At 40.6% G+C, this 25,531-nt stretch overlaps 1 protein-coding gene across 1 annotated transcript in view; it reads left to right on the top strand.

Moving 5' to 3' along the window:
- Window positions 1–1,969: 1,969 nt before the first annotated feature.
- crim1 (cysteine rich transmembrane BMP regulator 1 (chordin-like)) overlaps window positions 1,970–25,531 on the top strand; it is a 49,677-nt gene continuing 26,115 nt past the window's right edge. Inside the window, exons 1-4 of the mRNA XM_047392895.1 lie at window positions 1,970–2,653; window positions 8,428–8,589; window positions 8,859–9,032; window positions 24,134–24,376. Of these exons, the coding sequence (XP_047248851.1) occupies window positions 2,356–2,653; window positions 8,428–8,589; window positions 8,859–9,032; window positions 24,134–24,376 (877 nt within the window). The 5' untranslated portion in view covers window positions 1,970–2,355. The remainder of the gene's footprint in view (window positions 2,654–8,427; window positions 8,590–8,858; window positions 9,033–24,133; window positions 24,377–25,531) is intronic.

The following is a 25,531-nucleotide window of genomic DNA, read 5'->3' as shown; positions in this document are numbered from 1 at the left end:
TGCTCCAACCAGAGGATGCAAAAAGGGAGGGGTGGAGGGAGAGGACAAGAGCTGATCTGTGTTCCAAGGGCTTATTATGCGTGCTACAGGGCCGGTTTCCTGGTTGTTGTGTTTGTTTTGGAGCGGACGGCTCCAGGCAGATGTTGCAAATGAAGGAGGTGCTGTTTGTGTGCTGAGTTAGTAAGGGAAAATTATTTCTTAAGACAGCTGAGTAGTGTTTGGTGTGAAGGAGTTTTCACGATGACAGCAGAAAAAAAGTTGATGTGGCTCACCCTCTGCATCATAACATTTTTGCTCCTGCAGCAAAAAGGTGAACCATCACAGAACTGGTGGTGCACATAAACTTTACTTCATTTTAGTGTGAGTTTGTTTTGTTTGTAAAAGTAGCTTAAAAATGTGAATTGCAAGTAATATACGAAATAGTTTACAACACCTTTTACAAATTAAATTTTGAAAAGTGAGACATGCATTTCTATGTTGCCCCTTTGGCTTAACACTTTGTAAACCACCTGTTTTTTAGGTTTATTACCGCATCTAATAGGTTTTCTTCCAGGACTGGCCTTAAATTATCTCTATCTTTATCATCTTGCCGTTAACCGTGACCAGCTTCCTAGTCTGTTGCTTCAGAAGAAAACCATATTTCACAAATAGTATGTTGTATGCTGGGTGATGTGCAGTGGTATTTGTGGACCAAAAGATAGTTTTTTGCATGTAGGCTGAAAGGTTCAGTTTTGGACTCATCTGACCAGAACACCTTCATCCACATGCTGTGTGACCTATTTGTTTGTGGCTAACTGCAGACATAACCTTTAATGGCGTTCTTTCAACAGTGGCTTTCTTCCATAAAGTCTCATTTTTATGGAAATCTTAAGTCTTCCATAAATATCAAAGCTGTTGAGTGCATGGCTAATAGTTGTCCTGTTGACAGATTTTATTTCTCCTGAGCAGTTGATCTCTGCAGCTACCCCACTGTTACCATCAGCCTCTTGACTGTTTGCCTGTCAGTTTATATGGACTGCCATGTCCTTGTAGGTTTGCATTGTGTCATTCACCTTTCATTTGGGCATAGACTGAACATATTAACAGTGTTCCATGAGATGTTCAAAGCTGCAATTCTCCAAAACGTTATCCCTGACGTGTTTGTTGTGTAACTTGGTCTTCATAATGTTTGTGTACAAACACATTGGTGTTTGTACACCAGTGTTCTGCTTCTCTGCCATTACAGAACATCTGTAATTATACTAAGACTAAATTACACAGAGGTAGATTGTGTTTCTCAGGTTACAAGGCATTTTACTTGGGTGTGAAAGAATAAAAATGTAGTAAATACAAATGCATCTCCCACTTATCTGATTTTTATTGGTAAAACACATTGAAAACCTGATATAATTTTCTTTCACTTTGCAGCAATATGCACTATATTGTGTTGTTGACAAAGTTTGAAAAGTTCAAGGATTTGACCTATTTTGCAAGGCCTTGAAGCAATAACAATAAGCTCACCCTCCAGCTGCGTCATTTGCCCACACACGAACAATCTATTTTGTAAGCATATAAACACTGCTTCAACAGAGTAACATTTTACATGACCTCTGCCATCTATATACGGCATCTGACACCTAGACACAATGAATTTATTTATTTACCTACGCATATGTATTTTTGTCCATTATAGTATATCACGAAAATAAAACCAAAATAATAAGTAGCCACCATCTGGCCACCCTTTGAAAAACTTCCGAAGGCGCCCCTGATCATCAACACATATCAATTACAAATATAAAATTGTGAAAATGGGAATTGAACAAATCATGAACAAACAGAGCATAAACTGCTCTGAGGGACTTTCATTCAAGACATTAAAAGTTGCATCATTGCGCAACGCAGAGGAAAGTTGTTTGGCAGAGAAAAATCTGTTCAAATCCTCCCTCCTTTCTTTCCTTGTGACTGGTCGGTGCCTGTGTCAGTCAGAGGGGAGGGGTGCACCGCTAATTTCCACATGCTTGTATGTCAATTTAAGACTCGGACTGCGTTTTTAGTGTGTGGCTGACAGTAGCAGCGAACTCCAGGGTGCCTACCTGTATCCAGCAAGCAACCCCGGTGTTGGAGTTTTGCTCGTTACCTGATCAGATGAGGTGCTTATTGGGACCCGCGTCTACCTGCGCACGCTGAATTTAATTTTTTGGGTCTTTTGGATATTTGTGCCATTCTAAAAAAGAAAACGCACACTTCTCAGTCTTGTTTCGGGGTGCTTTCGCTTTTGAAGTGAATGAAAACTTCCCAGAGTCCCTGACAACTTCGGTTTAAATCGTGGGTAGCTTTTGTGGACAGAAGCGGATCGATTTCTACGGAGGAAACATGTTCGGCAAACGCTCCGTTATGTTGCTGAACCTCCTCGTTGTGGTGCGTGCGGTCTTGGCTCACGAGTGCACGCCCTGTAACCTCCGGACTTGTGCAGTTAAAGTCGCGCATGGCTGCGAGGGTGGCCGGAGCGTGGCCAGGGATCCATGCGGATGCTGCGACCAGTGCACGCGGCTGGAGTGGGAGCCATGCGGCGGGCGGGACTGGGCGCACGGCTACTGCGCCCTGGGGCTGACCTGCGCCTCCGTCAACAGGACCGGGGCCGCCACCATACCCGAAATTGGAGTGTGTAAACGTGAGTGAAACTACTTTTAAGTGTAAACCCAGATATTGGAGAAAAATATATGTTAATGTTATTGCTGAGCACCATTTCCACAGTTTGGCAATGATCCAGTGGTTGTAAGCGGCTTGAAAGCATCATTATGCATGTGTCAGTTCAGCCCAGGCTGCAGTGACCATCTCTAGTTTACCTTCTCTGGCGCAGTTTTTTCGTGTCTGATGGGATCTTGACTGCAGGAGTCACTCAGATCTCAGAAACATGACCATACATCAGGCAGCAGGGACTTGGCACAAGGTCTCTGCTCTGCAAGGAGCAGGTTCTGTCCCTTCTGCTTCAAAAGCATTTGAGACAAGAAGGACACAGATATGATTTGTGTGAGTGTCAGGAGTAACCCCAGGCAATTTAAGATTTTCACGGTATGATAATCTTGAGTAAAAATATCACGGTGTTTAGAGAAATAATTAAAAACAAAAACTTCTAACAAGATCTAATTACCCTAAATAATCACATCTTCTATGTTTATGTATTGCTATTTCTTTTTCAAAGATTGAAACACCCACTTCATTTAGTAAGTCACAAGCTTTTATTACACAGAATGGGACAGGACTCAGACCTCCAGACATGTCTCTAAAAGTTTGAAAACCGGACTGCTGGTTTTTTTTTCTTCTTTGCACTTGTTGAAATCCACAATGCTCCTCTGTTCTGTCTCCACCAAGCAGAGCCAGGCTGTTATGGGTTACTCATTTTATGCACAATTTGAGTTACTTTCTCAACCTCAAAGGAGTTTGAAGCACTATGAATGAAGCCAGAAGCTTTGGTCTTTCATTGAGGAAGAAACAGACGGACCCCCTCCAGTTGCACCACCTGCACTCTGCACGACCTGTTTGTGGATGATTGAAGGGAACTGGCAGGATTGTAGGAGAGAGTAAGCAGCTCTCAGTGAGCGTGGGGATCGCCTGTCCCTGCTTCTTCGTCATCCGCCTGTGGGTGATCCAGGTTAGAGCTTTTTCATGGTTGTCAGTCGCCCCAGCTGTTCCCAGGAGACACAGGTGCTGATTATTTCTCAGTTTCAGGCATCTGGAGGACATCTCCTTCTGCATCTCAACAGCTTTGGGACAAACTGGAGCCCATCGTACTGAGTCATACCTCTGCAGCTGCTGCTGACCTCTTAAATCAGACACGCGTACACACACCGCCTCGATATCCCAAAGGGGTCTAGGTGGGGGTAAATCAACACCTCTCAGTGTGTTTTCTGGGGCCACAGTAGTAGGCAGACTGCTGGAGGCTGATCCCAGATTTCACCTCCTCAAGGTTGGAAATGTCTTATAGTGATTAGTCTCGCTATCAAGAGTGGGGGTAAATATTTCCACTTTTCTAATCCCCTGCTTTGCCATTCTAAGTTGATTTTACTGGGTGGCCAAAATCTAGTTAGGGTGGAAGCTTAAAAATGACATGTTGTTGATTGTTTGAGTTGCATTAGAGGTCTGTGGCTGTTTTTTAAAGCTCTCATCTGTCCATAAAGATTTTAGCCACATTCCGAGGTATCTTGAATAGCTATATCTAAACAGCATTCAGTATATTCTTTTCCAGATCTTCATACAATGCATGGTCATTAATTATTTATATAAGGAACAAAAGCAACACCCAATTGTTCCTGTGGGAGAGAAATTGTAAAACAAGGCCTTGCTCATTCAATCCAAAAAGAAAATAGTTAGAGATAATATTCTTGCCTAACTTTACCATCTATTAGTAATTCCCACAGTTAGCAGCTAACATTACAAAAACAGCAGTGTATGTGTCTATTCCCTACAGAATGCCGACTATTACTATAACTCTTGAGTTTTCCAGAAAGCTGCCAAATTTTTCAAATTCAGGATGTTCCATAACAGATAATACATTTAGACTTCCTGATATTTAGTGATGTCTTCAATTTTTCCTTAAAGTAGATAAAAATTGATGTGATGTTGCAGACAACAGTAAAACCCCAAAAGTGTGAAATGGGGAGGAGCAACAGACCGTTATAGCAGACTGACTGACTGAGTTGGTTCCATTTAAAAAGTACAGTTTCCTTTTAAATAGCTTCTTACATCTCTGCAACTTCCACACCAAAAAGCGAGCTGGTAGCCTTAATGTATAGTGCATTTACTGATGGGAAAACATGGAATATTTGAATTTTCGACCAGCAGGCCAAGCTAAATATCATCTGATTCCACCGACTGACCTATTTTCTAGTGCATCTCCAAAACGAAGCACACATCAGGAGTGACACAGTACGTCACATAATCGATGTACATGAATTGGGGCCTTTAACAAACATCTGCTGCGTTTAGCTGAAGTGCGCCAAGAAAGAACAGGCTCCTGGACTTCAGCCATTGGTAGTTTATTGAGTTGACGCTTCTGGATAGAACAGCTTCAGAAAAGATTGCTGAGCATGGGTAATAGAGCATCGCATTTGTGGTTTATTTAATAGAAGATAGTAGAGATGTATTTTTGGCACACCTCATACTCGGACGATGTATGTTACCTCTAAGGTAAACACTTTTGTTGTATTGTACAGGTGCCTCTTTTTCAAGGGAAAGACAGTTCCTATACTTAAATGTTTTAAAACTGGAAGTGGTATCCAAATTATTTTTAGTTGTACTGTGAAAAGATGCCTGGTGATGTCGCCTGTAAATATACAGTAGCTCTAACAACTAAAAATATAAATGAACTGTATTCATGCTAAAACCCTATGAACATAAAGTAACAGCTACATTAGAAACTAAATCTTTTGAATTCAAGATCCTGCTCTGAGAAGATGTTATCAAGCCTGTTCAACTGTTAATTTAGCCAATGAATTAGTCTGTTGGAGCTTATAGCAGAAAATATGTGTAGAAAATATTATTTTATGATTGTTTTACCCCGCCTCTCGCTCATAGATTGCTGGAGTTAGGCACCAGCTCCCCCGTGACCCACTATGGAATAAGCGGTAGAAAATGATTGACTCACTGACTGTTTTATCCCTTCCAAACCAAGTTTTCTTAAGTTCAAGAGACACATAGTATACCGTCACTGAATCCCTGTCTCACAGGGACGCTATGTCCACTTCACTCCATCACATGCTTTCTACTTACCCCTTACCCTGGTATTATCTAACATTTCAAAGACTTCCTTTTAAGCTCGCTATCAGCCTCAGGCCCTGCAAAGGTCAGCTTTCCCATCCTGGTTCTGGATGCCAAGACAAGCAGTTGTAGAAGTTAAGAGAGAAATACCCCTGCAATGAAGCCTTATAGACTTTGGCAAGAGTCATGCCAGACCGGAAAACAGATAGCCAGAGGGGATTATAACAGACTTGGGTTGAACTGAAGGGTCCTAGGCTGAGGCAACTTAAAACAAATGTGGCTCAGTGGGGGGGTCATGCTAAAATTAGTGGAGACAATGTGTTCAGTGTCCAGCCTTTCATTGATTGTTTTGACTCCTACCTCCTTTCATACGTGCCATATTTAACACCCCACACAGACCAGCACTATCACTGTCTCGAAGGAAAAATACCCTTGCGGCGCAGGACAACCTCACGATGGAAAAAATGTGTGGATCATTTTAGGTTGAAGGGAAATTATTTCGGCTGGGTTTATTGGAATAGCTGCTTGTGCTCTGCCAGTTCAGAGGCCATCTGGGAGAGCCATTAACAGAGCCGGCTGGCTCGGGTTAAAGGTAACATTACCTTCACCTCTGTCAATTGGGCAGATTTCACTGTGGCACTCATTACACAAGAGTCATCCACAAAGTTGCCTTCTGCTGCAGTGACATTGATTCACCTCAGCTCTTTTTATCACAGCAAGACAGTTATTTAATCAGGGAAGCATATTTGGTGTGGAATAAAAGTATCCACACACTGCACCTTGGGAAACTAATTATTCAGCTTGAACTTTGTATGATTAAATCCTCACATGTTTTTGCATTTTCATGAGGTTTTATGTCATAGATCAACACAATTGAATGCATAATTGTAAGGTGAAATGAAATTTAATGCATAGTTTTTTTTTTCCATTATTTACCAATTAAGATCCATAAAAATGTGAAATAAATATGTATTCAGCCCCCATTTCTAATGATAACAAGCAAAATCCAGTGTAATGGTTTAAAGAGGCAAGGAGTGCAATAATCAGAGATACAGCAAATATGTTCCAAATAACTCAGGAGGAGCTGCAAAGATCCATAACTCAGCTGGAAGAATTAGTCAACATGACAATTATTAATCATACACTTCACAAATATTCCCTTTTATAAAAGTGTCAATAAAAAAAGCAATTGTTAACATAAAGCCATATAGAGGTCAGTCAGTCAGTCAGTCATTTTCTACCGCTTATTCCATAGTGGGTCGCGGGGGAGCTGGTGCCTATCTCCAGCAGTCTATGGGCGAGAGGCAGGGTACTCCCTGGACAGATCGCCAGTCCATCGCTAGGGCAACACACAAACAACCATGCACACACTCATTCATACACCTAAGGTCAATTTAGAGTGACCAATTAACCTAACAGGCATGTCTTTGGACTGTGGGAGGAAGCCGGAGTACCCGGTGAGAACCCACGCATGCATGGGGAGAACATGCAAACTCCATGCAGAAAGACCCCAGGACGGGAATTGAACCCAGGACCTTCTTGCTGCAAGGCAACAGTGCTACCAACTGCGCCACCATGCAGCCCCCATATAGAGGTTGTCATGTTTTTTTTTTTTTTTGTCTTCATGCAAACTGTTGTGTGTGAACGAAAACTAACACTGCAAATCACACTGACAATACCATGCCAGGGGTAAAACATGGTGTTGGCAGTCATGCTGTGGTGAAGTTTTTCCTCAAGAACCTGTTAGATTTTATAAGAACTTTGAAAACAATGTATCATTTTGCTGCTACTTTACATTTACACTCTACTTTGTGTTGGTCTATCATGTTTTGCAATAAAATACATTGAAGTTCATGGTTGTAATGTGACAAAACTTTTAAAAGGCACTCTATGTATATCTGTGGGGTTGGATTTGTTTTACCTTTTTGTCTTTTTAGTTGATAGATAAATAGATTATTTTAACACATTTCTCTTTGTTGCATTATTCTGTTGGTATACTTTTGGAGAAGAAACCAAAGAGTGTTTTCATGAATAACAGCCATGCTTCAACACTGCTGATTTGAGGCATATAGTTTGTCTCATCATGTTTACTCTGCTGCCACTATTATCTGCAGCAATGAAGGATGGTAATTTAAGGGTATATCTATGCATGTTTATTCATGCATGAAAAGTAAGGGAACACTGAGAGTAGTATGTACGCTGGGGCCCTTTAATCCCAGGATCCTGCAAGATATTCAGCTCACACAGCTCTAACGTGACATTCCATTCTTGCATAAAGTTTTGTCCAAATGGGGCTATAAGCTGCGTGGTGCCATCTTGGGGTGAGGCTCAATGAGCGACGTGGCTGCAGGCATTTGTTAGTGTGAATGGCCTCAGTTCAGAGAAGGCGTTGCTGCAGCCGCCAGAGATGCGGACCCTGGGAGGGCCCCATGCTGTGGAACAAAAGCAAACAAATGGGCTCAGTAGCCGTAGTAGTGTGGCACAAAGAAAAGGGATGAGGGACTGGAGCCCAGAAATACAGTGGTCACTTTAGTCTTGGCTGTCCCAAAGCAGTGCCTTACAACAAAGGGGTTGTAGACTGGAGGAATCTTTATAACTCTGTCCAGTGTTTGTTTTATCCCATTACAAAATATTGTTTAAAAAGACAATTATTCTAACATTCTTTGTTCTCCTTGTTGTCTCCCACAGTTCTTCCCGACAATCCAGATGCAGGCCTTGAGGACGAGCGCTGTCCTCTAATTATGGGCTGTGAAAAAGCAGAAGCTGAATGCGTGTGCGATGCTCGTTACTCCTGCTTGGGAACTTTTACCTATCCAAATCAAGAGACCTGTATGAAGGCCAGTAAGTCAGGTGCGCCCTACCCCCATCCCTCTTTCCAAGTTAAATGACAGGGGGGAAATGAGGGGGAATGGATTAGACAGCAGTATGTGAATTAGAGTGCAGAATGATCTCCAAAGATAGAAGCTAATCCATAACAGATGTTGCTCTAAGATGACTAAGGCTACTTACATATCATAGTGATGACACAGAAGTTCCGGCTTTCTGTGGTTACTCCCCATTCTTTTCTGAGCTCTGCTGATGTGTGTGACTCACTGATGAGTTTGGTTTGTGTGTTTCAGAGGGTCGAAGGCACGAGCACAGGGAGAAACACAAAGAGAAATATGTGGGACCACCTAATCCGACGTGCATATTCTCCGGGTGCAACCTGACTGCTGACGGCTGCATGTGTGAATCTCAGAGCTGTCACCACAACTTCACCTACATCAACCGCAGCCAGTGCCAGGAAGCAGCAGGTAAGCCTCCAATGGTCTGGTGCCGATGAATGCAGTCACCCCACTCCACTTTATTTTTAAATAATTTTTTTAAATGAATCCACAACTTCAGAATTACATTTACATTTGTCATCCAGCAAACAAAGTTGGTGAAACAGTGACAGTGAATTCCCCATGTCACAGCTCATTATACACTGCATGGAAATATTATTCATACAACTTTTGCAACATTTTGTCAACTTTTATGTATTTTATTGGTAATGAACCCTGTCAATCAATACTTTGTAGAATCACCTTTTATTGTGCTTACAGCTATATATCTTTTTGGATATGCATCTATTAGTATTGCATATCTAGAGACTGAAATCTTTGTAGGTTCTTCTTTGCACAATAGCTCAAGGTCGGTCACTTTAGATGGAGAGCATCTGTGAACATTAAATTTAAAGTCTTGACACAGATTATCTAGTCTTTTGCATCCTGTGAAAGTCTTTTGCCTGTTTTTTGCCCTTTTTTAAATCCCATAACAAGTAAAATTTTGTGCTCATCTGACCAGAGCACTTTTTCCACTTGTTTGTTGTGTCCCATACGTGACTTGTGCCAAGCTTCAAATAAATCTTTTCATTTTTTTAAAACAAATCATTTCCTCTCGAAACTCTTTTGCAAAGGCCATATTTTTGAAGTCCACACCTAATTGTCCTGTAGACTGTTTCTTTCACTTGAGCTGTGGATCTCTGCAACTCAACCACTGTAACCATGGGCCTCTTGGCTGTTCTCCCAATTATGGCTCTTGTTGCCCAGGGGTGGATGGTCATGTCTTGGTAGGCTTGCAGTTGTGCCCTCTTTATCCCATATCTGGACAATGGAATGAACAGTGGTTCATGAGAAGTTTTTGGATTTTGTTTCATAACCTAACCCTGCTTTAAACTTCTCCACAATTTAATTGCTGACCTGTCTGGTGTGTTTCTCAGCCTACGTGACGCTGGTTGTTCACTGATGTTCTCCAACAAACCTATGAGAGCTTTCTAGTTGTATTTATACGGTGTATAAATTACATACAGGTGAACTCTTCATGCTATTTATGTGATGTCTGAAGGAAGGTGCACTGAACTTTATGTATATTAGAGTAAAGAGTGCTAAATAAAAATACAAGTCACACTGTTCAGATTGTTTAAGTAAAGAAACCCATGTATCATTTGCCTTCCACTTCTTGATTATGGACTATTTTGTTTTAGTCTATCAAACAAAATCCCAGTAAAATAAGTTCAAGTTGGTCAAAATGTGAAAAGGTTCTAGAAGTATGAATCGGTTTGCACTGAAAAACAAAATATGCATTTAGAAACTACAATTTGTAAAGGTTTTTGAGGGACAAATTTAGTGTTTGAGAGCTACAGGTGCAGTACAGACTCGTTAAGCTGCAGCATGTATGCAAGCCTCTTCTGTACCACAGGTGAAAAGGTGAATCATCTGAATGAATCCGAGGATGATTTTTACCTTTGCTTTTAGAGTGTATTTAGTTTTCTCTTTCAGACTCTCAGCTTTCTGCTAGAAAGACAGCCGTTAAGTGTTGGCTTCCTGCTGAGTGGGATTCACAGAACAAAAATACCTCTCATATTAATAAATAAAGCTATTCACTGTTCGAAAATCATGTTCAGATCTGAATAAAAATAGTCAGGTGCCTATTTGAAGAATCTCAGTTGAAAAGCAGCTCTTTTCTTGCAGCGAGCCATGAAGACACATTCAAGTTTATTTAGTCTGCAGCTAATAGGGGGGTTATTACAGACATTCTCGGTTTTGTTTGTCTTGAGCAGTTTATGCAGCAAATCCCACAGGAAGCATGTTCATCAAACATCATTTTGTGCAGACGTATCCAGCAGAATAACCTCTGCCTTATCTCAGAGCCTGAGCCGAATGGATGACTGACTGGTCTCACACCAAAACAACATTTTTCAGCAGCTTATGTATTCATAGCAGCACGCATCTACCCCTCTGTATGGCCCCTCATTGGGCAGAAAATCTGGGTGTGTGAACTTTGGAGATCCTAAAGGTACATATGCATTTGGGACAAAACACACATGTAAAAGTGTAATTGCCCTGATTACAGCAAATCTTTATGTGTGTGTAATGAGCCTACATATATGAGCTTGAGAGCTTGCGTGTCTGCATGTGTTTGCATGTGTCCCTGTGCTAGATAATTATCTTGTTTGTCTTGATGTCGCAGCAGAGATTTTTCTGTCTGTCGTCACTGGCAGGACTTTCCTCTGCTAACAAAATAGGATTCTGTGGTTAGGATCTAAACTCCCATTTGCCTCCATGGTGACTCCCTAAATCACACCCTCTTTATTGTATAAATAATACTCATGAAGATCAGTGTCTTGTGCCCTGCTAAAAAATGCAGCCTTCAGAACTTGTTCTGAAAACACAGGAGCTCAACAGATAAAATGTTTTTTCCTAGAAGGAAAATTATTAACAGTGAAAAACACAAACAGTATTTGTAGCCAGGATGTAATTGTTTAAAGTTGTGTATGAAAACATGAGCGTCAATGAGGATTGACTTAATTTTTAAGGCTTTTAAGGAAAACTCCAAAACACTGAAGAAATATTTATACCGACATCAGTCAGATAACAAATTTGCCTACAGCTACCATGAACTTTTTGGCATTTTGTCACTTTATAGGTGTAAACCTCAATGTATTTTGTTCTGTTTCTATTAATAGACCAAACGTAAACCAAATTTGTACAAAAAAAAACAAAAAACAATCGTTGCATTAGTATATTGAACAACAAAATAAACATTATTGTTTAAAAAGCCAACTATCAGAATAGGTTTTAATGTAATTATTATTTTTATTGTAATTTACTGTAATCATTATTAGTCTGTGCTTTCTTCATAATAACCTTCTGTCTTTTAACAACAGCATGACAAGATTTACTAACTGTGATTGGTTTTTTACTTTTATGCCATAATTGGAAATCTTCCCACCCCTAAAAAATATATTCATCAGTCGTCTGGGAAAATAAACGTTTATCTAAAGGTAATATAAAAACAATCTGTATATAAATAAAAGCAAAATCCAATTATGCAATATACCAAAAGCCATAGACTTCATACTTGGTTTTCTACAAGGCATTGTAAACAGAAACTTAAAGTTGCCCTCCAAATGTTTGCCCTATAATGTAATTGTGAACTGGAAATAAATTATACCTGGTTGCAACATTTTTATAAATATAAATCTGGGGGTGTAACAGGCATTGGCATTTACTCCCCTTTAATCTGTTACCCCTAAACAAAGTTCAGGGCAAACAATTACCTTTGTATGTCATCTAATTTGTAAATATGGTCTACATGTGTTTAATTAAGGTTTATTAGAGAACATTAGATAGACACACTATTCAGGTCAGAGATAACAATATACAGGTCCTTCTCAAAATATTAGCATATTGTGATAAAGTTCATTATTGTCCATAATGTCATGATGAAAATTTAACATTCATATATTTTAGATTCATTGCACACTAACTGAAATATTTCAGGTCTTTTATTGTCTTAATATGGATGATTTTGGCATACAGCTCATGAAAACCCAAAATTCCTATCTCACAAAATTAGCATATCATTAAAAGGGTCTCTAAACGAGCTATGAACCTAATCATCTGAATCAACGAGTTAACTCTAAACACCTGCAAAAGATTCCTGAGGCCTTTAAAACTCCCAGCCTGGTTCATCACTCAAAAACCCAATCATGGGTAAGACTGCCGACCTGACTGCTGTCCAGAAGGCCACTATTGACACCCTCAAGCAAGAGGGTAAGACACAGAAAGAAATTTCTGAATGAGTACGCTGTTCCCAGAGTGCTGTATCAAGGCACCTCAGTGGGAAGTCTGTGGGAAGGAAAAAGTGTGGCAGAAAACGCTGCACAACGAGAAGAGGTGACCGGACCCAGAGGAAGATTGTGGAGAAGGGCCGATTCCAGACCTTGGGGGACCTGCGGAAGCAGTGGACTGAGTCTGGAGTAGAAACATCCAGAGCCACCGTGCACAGGCGTGTGCAGGAAATGGGCTACAGGTGCCGCATTCCCCAGGTCAAGCCACTTTTGAACCAGAAACAGCGGCAGAAGCGCCTGACCTGGGCTACAGAGAAGCAGCACTGGACTGTTGCTCAGTGGTCCAAAGTACTTTTTTCGGATGAAAGCAAATTCTGCATGTCAAAAAAATCAAGGTGCCAGAGTCTGGAGGAAGACTGGGGAGAAGGAAATGCCAAAATGCCAGAAGTCCAGTGTCAAGTACCCACAGTCAGTGATGGTCCGGGGTGCCGTGTCAGCTGCTGGTGTTGGTCCACTGTGTTTTATCAAGGGCAGGGTCAATGCAGCTAGCTATCAGGAGATTTTGGAGCACTTCATGCTTCCATCTGCTGAAAAGCTTTATGGAGATGAAGATTTCATTTTTCAGCACGACCTGGCACCTGCTCACAGTGCCAAAACCACTGGTAAATGGTTTACTGACCATGGTATCACTGTGCTCAATTGGCCTGCCAACTCTCCTGACCTGAACCCCATAGAGAATCTGTGGGATATTGTGAAGAGAACGTTGAGAGACTCAAGACCCAACACTCTGGATGAGCTAAAGGCCGCTATCGAAGCATCCTGGGCCTCCATAAGACCTCAGCAGTGCCACAGGCTGATTGCCTCCATGCCACGCCGCATTGAAGCAGTCATTTCTGCAAAAGGATTCCCGGCCAAGTATTGAGTGCATAACTGTACATGATTATTTGAAGGTTGACGTTTTTTGTATTAAAAACACTTTTCTTTTATTGGTCGGATGAAATATGCTAATTTTGTGAGATAGGAATTTTGGGTTTTCATGAGCTGTATGCCAAAATCATCCGTATTAAGACAATAAAAGACCTGAAATATTTCAGTTAGTGTGCAATGAATCTAAAATATATGAATGTTAAATTTTCATCATTACATTATGGAAAATAATGAACTTTATCACAATATGCTAATATTTTGAGAAGGACCTGTAGAGATGTTTACATCAGGTCTAGGTTATAAAACAATAACTCGAGATTTGAACACAGCATCGAGCCCTGTCCAATCCATTATCTGAATATAGAGAAAAAGGATGGCACAGCTGCAAACCTACAAAGACATTGCTATCCACCTGAACTGGAGGAGGCCATTAATTAGATAGTCAGCTGAGAGGCCTATGGTATCTCTGGAGGAGCTTTGAAGATCTACATCTCAGGTGGGATATTCTGACAGAATAGCCAATAGTTGCACACTTCAATAATCTGCCCTGTATGTTAAAAGAACTCCACAGGAAGTGAGTTGGTAACAAGCGGGCTGGGCTACATGTGAATACCCAACGTGTGAAAACATAGCAACAGGTAAACTGGTGATGGAAACATGAATGACATTAACTAAAGAGCAATTCTTGAAGAGACAGTCACCTTAAAGCATGAAAATGACCTCGTGACCCTAGAATATTGATGTAAACAGATGCTCTCCATCCACTCAGAATTCAGTTAGCTTTGCAAAAATGTGCAAAATTGGAAACTAGATGAAGCAAATTACTTGCGGCTGTAACATGGCTGAATGCAAATTCACTCAACAGTTTTCAGATTTTTATTAGTAAAAAAAAAAATAGAAACGTTTCCTTCTAGTTCCTCCCAGTTATATGATACTTTGCACTGGTCTCTCACATAAAATCCCAATAAAACACATCAAAGTTTGTAGCTGAACTGTTCCAAAATGTGAAAATGTTCAGGGGGCATAACCACAATAGCAAGGGAATGTAAACCTACCAGATTTTTAGGGGTAAAATTGCAGCTACAGCTACACTGCTTCCTGTGTTTATTTACTCAAAAACAATTTCATACTGGGTGTTGTTGTCATCTGTTTGTGTACACTTAGGAGCAACATGGAACACCAGACATTTTTCTCAGATGTCAGGGAGGAAAGAGGATGTGATAAGTGTAGCAGAGAAAGCAAAGATGTTGGGGGGGTAGGAAATGGAAACAGAGACAAACCATTTATTGGACGTATTTGTATACAAGCCCCTGGGATCGTTGCTGAGCAATCCATGGTAGTTTTACTGTCAGGAATGGTTTGTATATTTCAATCATGATAAGGCCCCAAACTGCTATTTTAGAGAAATCCCCCTGTTGTTGCTTATTGATAGGAGTCAGGGAATGCAGGTTGTGGATGTTTTGTCGATTCATGCTGCGGGCGTTGCTTGATGCTAGCATATTATCACAGGTAGTGATAGATGTAAACAATAGATATAGAAGCAGTCACTCCCTATGCTTTGTCATTAGAAATGTTGCCCAGAAAAGTGGGTAGAATGAAGCAATGTTCCTCACAGACGTCTGGTAGTTCACATGCAATTCATCAGCCCTGGAAGTGGCGCCCACTGTAATGTCCATGGCACCGACTGAACTTGCTCTCACAAATCTGCTAGCCTACATCTGCCACCACTGTCCTGGTTCCCTGTGCCCTTGTGAAAGGACTGTTAGTTCTGCTTGGCTGCAGCCTCTTTGTGACTGAGCTATTACTGGCCAAGCCAGACCCACACCGGCTGGCGAGAACACGAGACGTCTCAGTGCTGATTGTTTGTGTGCCGTCTGAGGAAGCCGTGGCCCCATCGTTTCTCTACAAACTGAGGTGCCTTTTCACCTTTTGTCACATTACAACCACACATTTATCTATATTTTATTTGGAATTTTGTGTGACAGGCCAGCACAAAGTGGTACTTAACAGAAGTTGGAGGGAATGATACATTATTTTCAAAACAGTTTTACAAACACAATTTAAAAGGGTGGCAGGCATTTGTATTGTGACCCAATAAGTCAATATTTAGCCACTAGAGATCCATGTTTTCTAGGATATGTGTTTGCACACCTAGAGATTGACTGAAGCTCAGTCAGAGTTGAAGGAGGGCATCTGTAAACTTCAAAATTCATGTATTCCCAGAGATTCCCAGTAAGATTTAGTTATGGACTATGAATGGGACATTATGTTATGTTAATATGCTTTGATCGGAACAGTTCCCTTTTTGCACTGGCTGTATGTTTGGGGTCACTGTCCAACTGAAAGGTCAAACTCAAGGGTTTTGTTGTCTTCTTCTAGAATTGGCCTGTCCAATCTATCTTCCCACCAGCTCTGACCAGCTTCCCTGTCCCTGATGAAGAAAAGCAATACCATGTCTCACTGTGGGGATGGCGCATTCAGGTCTATGTGCAGTGTTAGATTTCCCCTCACATAGTGTTTTGCATGCTGGTCAAAAAAGTGCAGTTTTGCTCTAAAAGCACCTTCCTTCACTTTGTTGCTGTGTCCTCTGCATAGCTTGTGGCAAACTGCTACCTGCAAACTTGGTAGGTTTACAGTGGTGCTCACTAGTGTTACCAAACAAAAGTTTGAGGCTTCACAGAACAGATGTATTTATACTGAAATTAAATAAAACACATATAGACTCTGTTTACAAATTAGTTGAATTCTGAAGGTAATTATATGGACTGGATTTTATTTAGCTGTATCAGATTAAAGGGGTGTGAGTAAAAATGCATGCCATATTTCTCACATTTTCCTTCATAAAAAACTTTAAAAACCACAAAATTTTTTCTACTTTATAATTATTCACAACTTTATAGTATTTTTAATCTACAAAATAAATAAAGTCCCAAATAAAAACTGGCAGCTATAGTGTGAAAACATCTGGAAAGGGGTTTAAGGGTTATGAATTCTCTTGGTAGACAATGTATATGTTTGGAGTGATTTAAAAAAAGGTAGCAAGGCTTCTCTGTGGCTATCGAGGCTTGTTGGGATTTCAGTCAATCCACTTTTTAATCAGCTACTAACCAATCCAGGCAATTTTGGGCCAAGAGGAGCAACCAAAAACACAGACATTACCTCTCATTCTCTTCCTGCATATTCAGCTGTAAAATTTGTACTTTTATTTTTTTCAGCACCTGAAACTCTTTATTTTTCAACCATAATCATCAACAAATCAAAAAAATCCCCAGCTGAGCTTTGACCACCTCCTGTCGTTCTCCGACCAAAATCTTTTATCATTATTATTTTCCCATTTTTCTCTGCTAGGAAAAAAGATCCCTTAGCCAAAACATGCACAACATAAATGCCTCTTCCACAATTTATCAAACAGCTGTCTGCAAGCCAAGTCCCCTTGTGGAGTTGTTCTCTACTTTTGTGACAAATAAGGGTTGAGTCTCTATTTTTGCTTTATAATGCTTTATGTGCATCCCCTGCGAGCAACCGTTTATGTTCTATTATATGATTTTAATAAAGATGGACAGTTTTTTTTTAAGCTATTGTTTTGAATGCTGCACTAAAAGAACAATTAAAAATGTCTAAGGTGATTGATGTTTTACCCCTCTAGGGGATTAGATAGAAGGGCATGTCCTAAAAATAACGAGGTTAACTGACCCTGAGCTCTTCACACTCCCTCCAGCAGCCTAGACGAAGCTTTATCCCATGTATTTTGTGTCAGATACAACCATACATGGTACTGCAGCTGTCTGGCTGATTTGCTTGAAAACTCTTCATCATTAGTGTAGTTTTGTGCCATCTGACAGCAAGAAGCTGATTCTCTGGAATGTACCTCTGCTGAAAACACAGGCACAAACCTATGTGAAAATGTCACTGTTTGTTCTTTCATTCATTCATTTATATTTCATACCTTTTTATGACGTTTTTGGTTAAGATCAGGTTATTCTCATGCAAACATCATGGTGTGGCACTATTTCTGTGTTAAATCAAGGTTTTTCCACCCTGGTCCAGTAGGCACACTGACCCACATATTTTAGATGTTTTCCTGCTTCAGCACACCTGATTTCAATTGATGGCTGATTACCAGCCTTTTGGTCAACTGCAATCATTTAAATCAGGTGTGTTAGAGCAGGGAAACACCTGCTGTGTTGACACTTTTGAATAGAACAGGTTAGAAAAGATCGCTATACTTAAGCATTTTTGTAGTTCATGTAAATTTTCCATCACTTGCAAATTTTTTGTTTCGTTATACCCATGTGCTGGAAAACATGACATACATTTTGCTATGTGCCACCATTTGTGTTGGTAAGAGATACAGGCAAAGATTATGCATTTGAAGGTGACTAAAACTTATCCCAGCTGTACCAGTATTCAGGAGACATGCTAGAAAAACAGAAACAACTGTGCTCCCATGCAATCAATTTTAAACATGTCCAGGTTGTACCCAATGCACACTAGGAGTAGGCACCCAGCCCCCAATGACATTGTAAGTAGCTATACAGGTATGGCGAAAGGTTTTGAGACTGACAGACTGAATATAAAATCTTTGGAGAGTGATCAGATGAAATGGAATTAATTACAAAGTTTGTAGAAGTTCATGAAAAAGCTAATCACCTAAAATCCTCAGTTGTACTGTGTTTTGGTTCAGTCAGAAGTTGAGCTTCTAGCATCATTTCAATGTGCTCAGGAAAAAGCGTTAACAAGGACAAAGCAACCGCTATCACTTGGTCATGCTGATTGAGTAAAAAGACCAGAATGGTTGCTTTAAAGTGGAATGGTGCATGCAATCATTCTTTCATCAGCCATGGTTACCTCAAAGGAAAATATTACTGTGAGAAAAGATTCATTCATTCATTTTCTATACCGCGTATTCTATAGTGGGTCACAAGGGAGCTGGTGCCTATCTCCAGCAGTCTACGGGCGAGAGGCAGGGTACACCCTGGACAGGTTGCCAAGCCATCGCAGGGCAACACAGAGACATAAAGGACAAGCAACCATGCTCACCTAGGGGCAATTTTGAGAGACCAAGTAACCTAACAGTCATGTTTTTGCACTGTGGGAGGAAGCTAGAGTACCCAGTGAGAACACACGCATGCACGGGGAGAACATGCAAACTCCATGCAGAAAGAACCAAGGCCAGGAGTTGAACCCAGGCAACAGTGGTACCATGCACCTTGATAATACTGCGGGAAAAGATTGCATCTAAATCAAGTGTTTACAGAGACACCAAGAACACAATGCAAAAGTTATTTCTAATGAACCTTTAACTTGCTAAACCCAAGGAAAAAAGTTTTACTGCTGCAATGAAAGCTTCAGGGCACCCAAAAAAGTTCATTAAGTGCCAGGACTGTGCTAAAGAGGATTCACCTAAGGTATCAAGTTGCCATCAGTGTAGTGCCTGCTCAGCAATGGCAGCATGCAGGTGTAAGTGTTTTTGCATGCACTGTAAAACCTTTGAAAGCTGACCTGGTGCCAAGAAGGGCAGCAAAGAAGCCTCTTATCTCTAAGAAAACCTCAAGGACAGAATAACATTTTGCAGGAACTAGCTAGATTGGTTTGCAGAGGTCCGGGTAAAGTGTTTTTCTCAAATAAAGCCGTTTATAGAGTGTTTTGGACGTGTGGAAAGTAAACTGTTTGCAGAAGAAAAGGTAAACACTTACATAAGTACAGTGTCATGCCGACATGGAAGCATCATGAGATTGTTCAGTGTGAGATTGCCTTTTGTTTAAGGGAGTGGGTTCTCTTACTGTTTTGGCTAAAGACTCTAGACTTAGACTTTAAACTTTATTGTCCCCAAGGGGAAATTATTTTCTTCAGACCAGCCCCTGGATTCCCATTACCAGCAGGCAGAACAATACAGCACAGGGCCCGAAATAACATTACTACCCAGAATACATCATAAAAATACTGCACAGACCATAATATAACAATAAATGGCATCCTCAGTGGGGCCTGTTCGGTAATTTGCCAAAACGAGCCCTTCTGCACCTCAGTGTACTATATCTGCATCCTGGGGGCAATGAGGTGAGGTATTCATGTAGTGGATGAGTAGAGTCCTGTGTTAATGAGATTGTCATGCGTATGATGGCCTTTTTATTGAGTTCAGAAAGGTTGGGGGTGGGCAGACCAATAATTTTACCAGCAGTGCTGGTTATGCGTGAGTTTAGTCTGGTTTTTGATAGTGAGCATATTATAAAAACAAGTGGAGCAGTACAGTAGGATGGATTGGATGATGCTTTGGTACAGTGAAAGAAGGAGACGTGGAGCAACATAAAGTGCTCTAAGTTTACAGATGGCTGATAGTCTCTGATGACTCCGTTTTTCATAGAGTTGAGTTTAATGTCCAATGTACCTCCAAAGATATTTGAAGTTTTCAACAGTTTGGTTACTGATGATAATGGGCTGCTGAAGGATGGGAGGGCTGATTATCAGTCTTTTGTTTTGGTTACATTGAGGTAAAGGTGATTGCTTTCACACCAGTGGGTGATGTGACTGATGGTGTTGTTATATTTCAGAACAGAGAGGCCATCTGTGAAGAGAGAAAGAATGGCTTTATCATCAGAGTATTTATTGTAAATGGTTGGACTAATGCAGTCGTTGGTGTAAAGTTTGTACAGGAAGGGACTCAGCACACAGCCTTGTGGGGCTCCAGTGTGATGTGGTTGAGCCTATCCGCACTGGTTGTAATCTGTTATTTAAAAAATTATTAATAAGATTATAAAACACACCGTTGCTCGTACTCGTCGTCTTCCGCTTTATCCGGGACCTGTGGCCATGCCCCCACAATTTACTTTGAGAGAAGGCCCGGTGTGTCCCTCGTAGAGCAACTTTAAAAACCTGAGGACAGACCAGGAACCCACGGAGGGCAGCTGAACTGAGAGGGCTTTGTTCTCCACTGACTAGTTTCCAAAGTCAGTAGGTGAACAGAACTCACATTGTGCACTTTTTCCATGAGTAAACTCAGGCTGTCAATGGAGCCTCCTCTGCCCGGTTGAGTTACTCTGCTTTGGGAAAAAGACTGAGCTCCTTGTACCCAGCATGAAGCAAAATAAGCCATTTAGAGTGAAGGATTTTTGTTTTCTTCAATGAGCTGTAGAGATGTCAGAAAGAAAATGTGTTTACACAAGATATTAATCTGTGGTTGATTGGTAAAGAAAAGCATTTTGTTTCAGGTGATGTTTTCTTGCTTCCCATCTTAAAAAAGAGCACATCTGTCGTACACAGAGAGAAATAATTAAGCATACCAAATCGGTTGATTTGTTTGTGCAAGTTGCAGTATTGCCACCATTGTGATACAAGCATTCATTCTGTGGTCGCTAATTCACTAATTACAGCCATTTATGCGTTGAGATGAAACGCAAAGGCTGCAGCATAAAATCCATTTGCTGCTGACTTTTTCCAACCTCTGTGCCTGCCTATTGTGCTTAAAAATGTTCCAGCTAAAAAAAATATATTAATTAGTCCTGCAAGGGTTGGAGCATTTCCATAGAAGGATACAATTCTGTTCATTTAAATGACAATGGCGTGTCTGCCAGCTGCTTTTCCCAGCACTCTCTAAGCCCAGCCATTATCACAATTGAAAGAGTAATCAGCCTCCTCTGAGTCACACACAATACAGAGAAAGTGTTTTCTGTGGATTTTAAAAAGCTTGGAGATTTCTTTCTAATGCAAAAGTGATTCAATTGAGCAGCAGTGGACTGTGTTAGACTTTTTTTTTTTTCACAGTGCAATCAACTGTTACAAGTTCATTTAATTTTGGTCTAGAAAATTGGCCAAAAACCCTGGAAAGTGTTGTAGCCTAATGTTAATTCATTGGGTTTCCCTTCAGTTGCTATGACCCTGTTCAGTAAAATAGTTTATCAATGAGAGCTTTGTGGCCCTCTGCACAGTTCCCAGGTTGCTTGAGTAAACAGTACAGTACAGATACTTCACACTCCTGCTGTATTTATTCAGAGCCAGAAAAGCTGAACGTTTTGCTTCTTCTCAGTTTCAACCGTCAGTTAACTCTATCCACCAAACTGCGGCGATCAAAGCGCCTCTTATGAATATTCACTCTAGGTTAGGCAGGTAACCCCATTGCAGCAGAGCATTAGGTCCGATGAAATATTCTTTTGAATCTTCTTTAGACATGAGGCATTTACACGTACCGAACTAGACTAAGGTTTTAAACAATTACCATTTCAAAAGCACAGAAAAATTCATTCATATATTTCTACAGTTTAAAAGTCCTTTCAAGGAGATGCCATAGTAAGTTCCAAAGGTACTGGATATTTCTCCAGCTGTGTGAAGCACAGTTTTACCCCCTCTTCACCTGTCTTTAGGCACTGCCGGTTAGCTGGTTAAAAGAAGTCAAGTTACTTTCACCTCACTTACAAGAAAAGTACATTTGACAGTCTGGTAATGTTTACAGTCGCTAAAAACATAGGGTTATGGTGTGGAAAATAAAGGAGCGCCACTAATCACACTTGTTAAAGGGACAGTTCAAAAGCTTTGATGAGAAATTTCAACAACCAAATATGAGTAACAGTTTCGTCAGTTGCAGTAGATAGATGTCATTTAGTCATGAGTTTGATTTAAGCAATTTAAGACAAGCCAAATTGAAAAATGTTTATATTGATTAGATGCTACACTATATTAGTAAATATTAAATGATTACACTTTCACAAGATCCCTTTGGTATATTTGTTGCTGTTTTCTCAGCATGTGAGGTTGTTTGAGGCTGATGGCTATATCACCTATTTCATCAGCTAATCGAGCAGATCAACTGATTGTGAGTCCCCCGAACAACTGCTAGATCTGGAAAATGACAGGAAAATACTACTTTCAGAAATGACAGCCTGTCGCAAAATCCAAAAGTTTAGATTACTCTTTTTGGACTTTGTGCTGCTCAAGAGGCTCACTGATTCAGACAGCAGTGTACCCAAAATGACTACAGTGTAGTAACACAGATGTTGTTTGCATGAGAAAACATTGGCAAACTTAACAATGGTCTCTTTTGAAAGTGTAAGATGCGCTTATAGAGTGTTGTTTCCCAAGGATGTGCAAATTTTCAGACTGTTTACATTTTTTTTCGAACTCAAAGTGTCATAACATCTTTTTCGACTACAGGTATGAGAACTATTACCATTGATAACTTCACAGGACCCCACTTAAACAATCCAAGCTATCTGTTCAAAGTTTAAAATCCACAAGTCATACAGTTCCTAGAGTTTATAGTAAACCATCTGTTTACTTGTCTTTTAAAACACATCATGAAAGACTTTTTGTATTAGCAAGGCCATCAACAAAACTCTGGAAACTTTACAGCCCCAAAACCCCAAGCAGTGTTACGCAACCTTGAGCCTGTTTAATTTCCTCTCCTCAAAAACCAGATGTATGCAAAGATTGTCAAGCATTTCTCATAACAAAATCATAAACAGTTTGGTTGGACTTCCTTTGTCACTGTCACGTATTTTTCACACCAGGTGCAGGAACTTGCACTTTATCATCCATGATCCCTGTCCACAGTGGCAATAGTGGCCTTCAAGTTCCTCTGCTACTCTCCTCCATTTGCAGCAGAAAATGTGGGGAGACTGATTGATTAGAGTTGGAGCGTCAATCTGCTTTCGACCTCTCTTTATCCTGTTTACATTACAGTGACAGTGAGAACCAAAATAAGCACACCCCATTTGGGTTAAGCAATCCCTTTTTTTGGAAGCCCACAACAGTTCTCAAACAATATCTGAAAAGAGGGGGCTCTACTTTTATTTTCCTGAAAAGGCTCCAAAATACACTACTGAGCCCCCTGCCCACATTGGCTGATCTCCCCCCAACATGGCCTATCAGTGCCATTTTATTGGCTCTGCAGATGAATAGACAAATGCGGTCTGGTATGCTAAGTGAAGTACAGTGTTTAAACTGGTATGAAGTAAAGCTCTGTTGAGGGTTGGCTGCTATTAATGATTGGGTTTTAGAGCATAAGAGGGTGTTTGGATTGTGGGCAAGACACACCAGGCAGAGTGGGATCAGTCATGTCGACAGGATATGTGGAGAGCCATGTCCAGAGAGAGCTGTCTGCGCTCTCACTTTCCTGACAGATTTCAGTAAAGCTGCCATAGACTAAAGTGAGAAACTGATGATTGCGTGCAGAGTTTTACAGCGACGTCTTTCTAAAGTGGCTTAACTGACATAACAAGCAGGTAGCCATCTGACAGACTTCTACTCCTACATGGAAACACTCTCCTCCTTCTCCTCTGTGAGAACAGTGTTTGCATTGTCAGAGTCCAGAGCTGCAGAAAAAGGTGTTACACCCATTTATAATGTTAACATAAGTGCTTATCAATGTCCTTTGTCTTGCAGAGGAGCTGAGGTGTGCTGGGGTGAAATGTCCTGCTCTGCAGCTGCCCTCTTGCCCCAAAGGGTCGATCCTGACAAAGAGCTACATGCACCCTGCCGGTTGTTGCCCCTCCATACCACAACAATGCACGTGCAACTTCCGTGCCTGCAACAAAACCCGCTGTCTGAGCGGCCAGCGCACTGTTCTGATCAGGCAGGCCAGTGGTCGGTCAGGAGACTGCTGTGACGTCTTCAAGTGCCAGAAAGGTAATTTCACTTAAGTGCATACAACACACTTTGATTGCTCTCCTTCACAGAAGCAGTTGCACAGTTGGTGGGAGGTACTTCATTGATCTGGAGGTAATTATTTTCCCCTGCATGAGGCTTTCCCCTGCTGAACAAATGTCCGCAGTAAAAAGGAAAGTTGCTGATTAGATTGGAACTAGGAGTGCTGAGTCAATTCCTCCACGTGTTTAAAATAAATAGTTCAGGATTTTTGAAGTGAGGTTTTGTTAAAAGGTTATAAGCAATTAATATCTTACTTGCAGTAGATAACTCATTTCCCATGTTCATTTAGAACAAATACAGATTAGACTGGTTCTTGTGAATTAACGACTAGTCTGAGAGGGGCAGACTAAAGCTAATTTCTGCTGTTTTAAAACAAATCCAATCTCAAAAACAAAGAAGGCAGTGCGTAGCCAATGATCTTCCCGTCTGAAACACATACCAAAAAAAAGAACACACAAGCATTAAGCCTGCATGTAAAGTTAATTGCATCATCAGTACCGATCCACTAGGGTCCATCAGGACTCTCAGTGAATATCAGCATGCAGTCCAGGTTATGTTTTGAACTTGTTGACTGTGCTTGCCACAGTGCCATATATACTCCCATTGAAAGGGTAATGCCATTACACAGCATATTGTTCTTCTACTCTACATTAGTAGAAGAAGAAAAACAACAATATATATGTTTAAGAAATACAATTTGGGGAGATCTGTTGTTTCTCCTATTTGGATATTTTATCTTTCAGGTTACCCAATGATATAAAATCTGCTTTGATATCCTGGTGAGAAATCACTTAATTTTCTTCTATTATAATTTTCATCTTCTTTTCATCTGAATAGAAGGTTCTGAAGGATGTACTAATCAAGCCATTATTGCCTCCTATGAGGTGGCACTGAAAACTAAATACCCCTTAACTAAATGGTGTGGTTCAACTGAACCAAAAATGCTCATCAAAGAAGTTAACTGCTTGCGTTCATGAGCACAGAGAGGCATGTTAAGGCCTTTTGGGGCCTGGTATAAAAGTAAGTTGGTGTAAAAAGGAAAAATAATAAGGTAGATTATTGGTTTAACGCTGCTGTATGGTAATATGACAACATTTTAAAGATACATAAAATGGCATTTGCGCATCATGCCAA

Source organism: Girardinichthys multiradiatus, chromosome 19 (genome assembly GCF_021462225.1).
Source record: "Girardinichthys multiradiatus isolate DD_20200921_A chromosome 19, DD_fGirMul_XY1, whole genome shotgun sequence".
Lineage (NCBI taxonomy): Eukaryota > Metazoa > Chordata > Actinopteri > Cyprinodontiformes > Goodeidae > Girardinichthys > Girardinichthys multiradiatus.
The sequence above is the reverse complement of the archived record's forward strand: the minus strand, read 5'-3'. Positions and strand labels throughout refer to the sequence as shown.